Source organism: Morus notabilis, unplaced genomic scaffold, assembly GCF_000414095.1.
Source record: "Morus notabilis unplaced genomic scaffold, ASM41409v2 Scaffold78, whole genome shotgun sequence".
NCBI lineage: Eukaryota > Viridiplantae > Streptophyta > Magnoliopsida > Rosales > Moraceae > Morus > Morus notabilis.
In genome coordinates this window covers 267,832-275,451 of record NW_010367622.1, presented here as the reverse complement: position 1 = coordinate 275,451, position 7,620 = coordinate 267,832, and the positions used below count along the sequence as shown (strand labels likewise).

Genomic DNA, 7,620 nt, shown 5'->3' with positions numbered 1-7,620 from the left:
AGGATATTGTTGAAGCTTTAGTGTGCATCAAGGATTGAGACCGTTCCGACCAACGCTTACACGATACAATCTCACCGGCAAACCAAGAATGGATCGACGAATTTAATAGATTAACTTTTAATTTTCAAGATGATCCTTCTGCTTCATCTTGATAATTTCTTTGTAAATATTTATTTACTTTGTAATTTCTAATTTGTATAGTGTTTATTGTAATTTGTAATCTTGTATAGACTTTGTAAGTTCATCAAATTTGTAATTCGTCACACAATGATTGCACTCTTTTTTTCTTACCAAGTTTTTATCCCAATTGGGTTTTTCTTGGTAAGGTTTTTAATGAGGCAATCATAAATTACAAATTTAAAAATCAATGAAGAAGTAATTTTTTTTATATAGTTCGTTTGTGTCGTGTGTTCATTTCATATTTTAAATTGTAATATACACAATTACACATTGTAATTATACAAATACTTATTTCAACAACATAAAAATATAATATAAAAAAAAAAATTTCGGGCAGCCGGTCGAGCATCGGCCAGCCCGACCGGGCACGGGCAGGCTTCCTCTGCCCGAAGCCCGTCCATGGGAATTTTCGGGTCGGGTCGAGCAGCCCGAATTTTCAGGCAGGTCGGGTTCGGTCATCAGGCAAAAATTCAGACTTTTCGGTGGTCACGGGCGGCCCGTCCAAAGTTTCAGCACTGCCCGTTAAGTACTTTGGCCACATTGGAGCGCCACCAATAAGTCAAATACTTACACGTGCACACCCTCGCCACGTCATACCCTCCCGATCTACCAGACCTCGACAAGCTTTAACTAATTTAATATCATCCATCTAATCTAATATAATCTACCATATCTAAATAGTGGTAATTTCCCTTTTAGAGTTGGCTCTTATAGAGGCATTTGTTTGGTCTCTTTCTTTCTTTTTGTCCTTTTTTTTTTAAAAATTTTTTTTTTCTCTTCTCATGTTCTTCTTCTTTTAACCTTTTTTGCTTATTGACTTTTGTTTTTTCCCTAATGTTCTTTGACAGTTCATCTTCTTTCTTTTTTTCACTTTCTTTTAATTAAAATAATTCGTTTCAAATATGTCCCTGCTTAATTTCTTTTTGTCAAAAACTTCTATGTTACTTTAGTTTTTTTTTTCTTTTTTTAACTTTTACTCTTTTTCCTCCTTTTTTTTCATTTTTTCTTCTTTTCTTTTGCCTATTATCTTCTCTTTTTTTTTCCTACATTCTTTTTGGCAATTTTTTAATGATATTCATAATACTTTCTTTTTATCACATTCTTATAATAAAAATAATTCTTTTCACACATGTCCTTACTCAAGTTTTGTTTTTCGATCAAGAACTCCTATATAACCTTTTTTTATGTGATTTTTATGAATATTTTTCTTCCTCTTGCTTCAATTAATGGACCTTCCTTTTAAAGAGGCCAGCTCTTTTAACACGAGATAAAATTTACAAAATTATTCCTTGCATGCTTAACTAGTAAGGATAAAAAAAATTAATAGTAAATATTTAAAAATTATGAGTTTAATAAAATAAAAGGCAAGAGTAAAAAAGTAAGGAAAAAATGACTTTTTCAGTATGCTATCATGAACCAGGATATGGTCTATTACAATTAGTTATGAATTTTTACAATTAGGGTTTTAAATCAATAATTTCCTAATATTAGTGTTTACTTATCTATTTGACGGTGTAATGAGAATTGTATTCTCTATAGGAATTATAATGCTAACAATGTATCTACTAAAATGTACATTTCTACCTAATTATTAGCTCATGTCATTGTGTGCTTCAATGTTGCATTTATTCCCTTTAACAAGGGTGTTGATGCCAAAATCTAGCACAACACCGCGTGTGGAAGAGCACGGTAACAGGACTCTGTTGTCCACCTATTCTGGTCAGATCCTTAGAACTGTTCTACTCAGGTCCTAGCACTGTTCAGGACGGATCCCTAACATTGTTCTGACTTGCAACGAAAGAAGAGATAGCGTCGTAGTGAGGGGGACAATTGTGTGGTGTCTGCCAATCGCACTCCGATGCTCAAGTTAGTGTTCCGATTGGGAGCAACAAATGGGTGGGCAGAGTTAGATGAGGAAAATGTATGTACCTTTGTGAGCTAATGAGCTTGGTATTTATAGAGTAACCCGAAGGTAACCCGGGTGTAAAGTGGATGCCACGTGGTAGTTAGTTGGTTGATTGGGCATTGGACATGTTCCGCCTGTTGGTGTCATATGGTGCTCGGACAAGATGTTTAACTCAGGGCCCCGTCGTGGTCTGGTCAAGTGCCCGGTCTGGTGCTCAGTCGGGGCTCAGCTCGGGGTCCGATCAAGACTAAGCTAGGGGTCTGGTCGTGGTCAGCCCGGGGCCTTGTTATGTGGTCAGCACGGGGCCTAGTCGGGTTGTCAGCTCGGGGCTCGGTCATGTCCTCGACCGGGGTTCAATTGGGGTTCCACCGGGGCCTGGTCGGATGCTCAGCCTGGAGCCCGGTTAGGGATCGACCAGATGCCTGGTCAAGTGCTAGGCTCGGGGCTGGCCGGGGTCTTGGTTGGGGCTCGGCTCAGGGCTTAGTCGGGTGCTCAGTCTTGGGCCCAGTCAGTGCTCGGTTTCGAGCCCGATCTGGTGCTTGCCCTGCGGCCCGAACATCTTCTTCTGGTCATGAAAAGACCACCCCCAAATGTTGATGTCTAAGCTGACTTAACACCCACGTGCTCGAAAGCGCAGTGTTCAGACTCCTATCTCGATCTTAGTATGGTTGGTGCTCCGCCATGTGAATGGGTTTGGGACTAATGTCTTGCACGGGAAGAAGAGATGAAACTCTAAAGTAAAGGGGACACTAGTATGGTGCTTGCCAAATACACTCTGACGCTCAAGTCTGCCGAGCTAATTTGGAGCAATAAATGGTATGATAAGAGTTGGAAAGGCGAATTGTCCTTACCTTTGTGAGCTAATGAGCTTGGTATTTGTAGAGTATTTTATGGATCCTAGTAATACTCGGAACCCGGAGGTAACCCGGGTATAAAGTGGATGCCACATGGCAGTTAGTTGGTTCATTAGGCACTGGTCCTGTTCCGCCAGTTGGTGCTGGATGGTGCTTGGACAAGGTGTTCAACTCAGGGCCTCGTCATGGCCTGGTCGGGTGCCCGGTCTAGTGCTCGGCCCAAAGCTTGGCCGGGGCTTAGCCTGCAGTCCGGTCAAGGCTCGACTAGGGGTCTGGTCTGGTACTCAGCCCAGGACCTGGTCAGGGCTCGGCCAATGGCCTAATTAGGTGCTCGGCCTGGGGCTCAATCTGGTGCTTGCCGTGCGGCCCACTCATGTTCTTCTGGTCATGATAGGACCACTCTCAACAAGGGATTAATACTAAGCGGGTTTATGGATTGATATTTTGTTTTCTTTATTTTTTATAGTGTGTGGGGCTTTTTATTTTTTATTTTTTTCAGAGGAAAAAAGGCAATTCCACAAACTGGGAGGTTCATTATGTGGCTAGGGAAGACAATTCAATAGCTCATGCATTAGCATCTTTTGCTTTTCATTCGATTAGAGATTTTGTTAATAAGGATGCTATTCCTAGATTTGTAACTCCTTTGGTTGCAGCTGATTTGTCTTTTAATGTTTTTAATAAACATATAGTTAAAAAGGAAAGTGAATCACTCATTCTATTTAATTTTCTGCTTAATTTTCTTTCTTTTCAGGTGAAGTAAACACATATGGTTAACTATTTTTTAAATTGATAGTAGGATATAAGAAAACTAGGATATTAATATTATTGACGATTGAAAAACTTTGACCAGTCAAAGGGTAATCTTTTGGATGTTTTAAAAATAATTTCTCCATAATTTTGATTAACTAAAAAGTTTAGGGTAATTGCAATATTTGAATGAAACTTTGCGGATACTTTTTAAATAGAACTGCGTGTTTAATAATCTCAAAAAAAAAAGATAAATATCTTTTAAAAGTACATAAATTAAAATTTTTATTCTCTATTTTTAATTAATAATTTTTTTAATTAAATAATTATATTAATAAAAAAATATTAATTAAAAATGAGGGATAAAACTGCACACTAAGGATAAATTTTATATTTTTCTCCGTGAAAATAAAAAAGAAAATAGAAGTATAATTTTAGGCGGGCCCCAAGAGCTTTCCTGGCCGTGAGGGGAAAATAGTCCTTTACCTTCGCCTAAAGGACTAGCGAGGTAAAATATCCAATATAAACCTGGCCAACTTTCCTCTTTCTTTCCCTTCCCAGTGTTGTCCTCTTCGTTTCTCTTTCCAGCCAACTTTCCGAGAAAACTTAGGACCCGAAAAAACTCTCCACGAAAGACTTTTGCTTAATCATCAAGCCATGACTATCACCATCGCAAAATACGACCTCGACTCACCGGAACTCCGCGAGCTCTACGACGTGACATTCTTCGACGAGGAGATCGAAACGCTAGTAACTAACAGAGCCTCCATGGTCACCGCTTGGATCGGAAACACCGAATCCATCCACCGCCGCAGACTCCACAAGCTCGTCGTCGGCCTTGACATCGAGTGGTGTCCCAACACCCGCCCCGGCTCTTCCAACCCCGTCGCCACACTCCAGCTCTGCGTCGGCCGATCTTGCCTCATCATCCAGCTCCTCTACGCGCGCAAAATCCCGAAATCCCTCATCGATTTCCTCGCCGATGACGACTACACTTTCGTCGGAGTCGGAATCGAAGGCGACGTCGAAAAGCTTGAGGACGATTACGGCCTGGAGGTCTCGAATGTGGTGGATCTTAGGGTCTTGGCTAGGGCGAGGTTCGGGAAAGTTGTTCCCAGGAATGTGGGGCTTAGAGAATTGGCTGCGCAGGTGCTTGGGACGGAGTTCGCGAAGCCGAAGAAGATCACGATGAGTCGGTGGGATAAGGCGTGGCTTAGCCCTGCTCAGGTCACGTATGCTTGTGTTGATGCTTTTGTTTCTTTCGAGATTGGAAGAATCCTCAAGGCATGGAAGTTTGAGGATTAATTTCCGTAATTTTCATAAGGCCTTATTATTATTATATTAAACAGTTTTCTTGTGGTTTGTGAAGTTCTCAGACTGCTCTTATTATTGTATGTATGTGCTTGCTCTTCTTTTCTGAGAAAATGTGTTAATTAACGATGTTTTTTGAAAAAACGTTTTGTAGAACACGTTTTGGAACGGAATTTGCTTTCTTTCTGTTTGTTGATTTTTCTACTACGATTCTTGTGAATATTGTTCTTCCGAACATGGGCATGCATGCATTTAGAGCCTGTAAATTGATTAATGTAGTTTGAAGCATGTTTGATTTGTATTATACTTTTATGTATAATTGATACGGAAGAAAAACGTTATAGGCCGTGCTAAATATATAATTAACCAAACAAAAGTTGTAGTTAAGTTCTTTATATGTAGGAATGTTTCTTACTTTTGAGTCATACAAAAGTCCAAAGAAGATGAGCCTGCAGACTGCAAAAAAAGAGTTCCAAGAAATCGGGTTGCATGTGAAGGACTTTTCTTAATGTATTTCTATTAGTTACTACTACAAACTCTTGACAAATCATACTTGCTTAGTTGCTTTCTATTAGTATATTTACTTTCTTTTCTATTAGCACGTCTTGCTCTGTATGTATATTCTTAGTTCTTTTTATATTTTTTTCACATTTCTTGTCATTTTGAGATTTTTTGTTTTAGTGCGATATCAACTTGGAGGTAATTACTTAGATTATCATTCAATTATGAGATAAATGATTAGCATAAATTTAAAACCTCTACAGATCTTTGAAATAATACATTTTGGGTTAATAACATATTTCTAATAGGGAATTCAAATACATGCAATTACTTTTTTCTAAAAACAGAGATATGTTTTGACAGAATTACTGATGTTGAAAACAATCATTTTAAAAATTTAGTGTCAGGATATAAATTGTACAAAAACTCAACGTTCATGCTAAAATACTAAGGCTATATTATCTTGATTTGTTCTGTTTTTCCACTCTAGAGTTGAAACAAATAAGTTATGACATTTTAAATCTTGAGTTTTCATGAGGATAGAAGAAAGAGTTATAAAAAAATAAAAAGAATAATAAAAAAAACAATCGAATATATGTTACTAGGTTAAAAAAACTAATGTGTTATTGCCCTTCAACTACATAATATTGCCTAACAGTCTACAGATACCTAACAAATTACATGTTTACAACTGACACGAGTAAGATATCACTTCAATACTCATGTGATAAACAGATCACTATTGATAATTAATTAATGGACAAATTATAGGAAATGGATGGATTAAAAAAAAAAAAAACCTATCAGTGTGTGTGTAGATATGGATATGTTGTTAATGGCATAAATTTTTTTGAATATTTATGATTGGTGACTATGCCACCGTGCACTTCATAATCAAATGTATCTGAATTCGAATTTTGGTTCGTATTTGATAAACATATTTATATATAATCATATAACTTGCTGATTAGGATAACTTTATTTAAGGATATTTATATTTTTATACCATGTGTTTTAGGTTTATTTAAAATCTATACTTTTAATTTTTTATCTCATCAAAATGTATACCTTCAAATTAGATTTAATACACAAATTTATGTCTTATTTCGGTTAATAATTGATTTTGACCTTTAAAATGACTAAACTATCCTTTAGAAGAAGGGAAAAAACACTAAAACTTTCCAACATTATGATAATTAAAAATTAATAACACAAAAAACCCATTTGCATGATATTTTACATATTTTAGAGGTCAAAATTGTAAGTTTTAAATTTTTTTTTTTAGGTTTTTTCCTTTTTCTATGTTTTTATTCAAGGGTGTTTTAGGTATTTTATGATTAAAATTAAGGATTGACTGCAAAAATGTATAAATTTGGATACTAAATCTAATTTGAAGGTATACATTTGATGAAATAAAAAATTAAAAGTATAATTTTTAAATAAACCGAAAATATAAAGTAAAAAAATGTAAATATCCTCTTTATTTAATCAATAACCGTATAAATAAAATATCTAACATTATATGATAATTCTAAATACAGTTATTACAACACTTTTTATGCATGAAAGTGGGTTATGTTTTTAGTTTATTTTAACTTACTTTTATTAATTTTAAATTACTTTAGTTTATTTTATTTCATTTATTTTCTTTTGATTTATTTTATTATATTTCTAGTTTAATTTTAGTTTTTATTTTAGCTAGTCTCCTCTAAATATTTATTTTGTCCCTTTGCATAGATGAAAAATGTTAAAATCACTTATTTCATCACTCTCTTTTTCACTCTCCCACTTCTTCTCTTATCACATGTCATCTCATTTCCATATTAATAAAAAAAAAAAGCATAAATATAGACCATTATTTTATTTGTTATTACAACACCGCCACTCTACAATAATATAAATTATCATATTGTTATTTTAATTTTCTCTTTATCATTTTGGACGCACGCTTTTGAGATTTTAAATTTTAATTTTCAGGTCCCGTTCATTTCGCTGATTCGAGTTTAGAATTCGAGTTGAGATGTGATTTTATGTGAGTACTTTTTACTGTAACAAAAAAGTTAGATGTGACTGTTTCTGAGAACTTTTTACTGTAGCAAAACTCAAATTCTAAACTCGAAT

General features: G+C 35.5%; 1 protein-coding gene across 1 annotated transcript; it reads left to right on the top strand.

Annotated features, from left to right (window-relative positions):
* Nucleotides 1–4,255: 4,255 nt before the first annotated feature.
* Nucleotides 4,256–5,180, top strand: LOC21410479 (Werner Syndrome-like exonuclease). Its single transcript, XM_010112919.2, has one exon. It carries the CDS (start codon nt 4,345–4,347, stop codon nt 4,990–4,992), a length of 648 nt encoding a protein of 215 aa, XP_010111221.1. The 5' UTR covers nt 4,256–4,344; the 3' UTR covers nt 4,993–5,180.
* The last annotated feature ends 2,440 nt before the right edge of the window (nt 5,181–7,620 follow it).

Bases quoted from the DNA above. Each gene is read 5' to 3' on its own strand.
- LOC21410479 (XM_010112919.2), top strand. From the start codon at position 4,345: ATGACTATCACCATCGCAAAATACGACCTCGACTCACCGGAACTCCGC.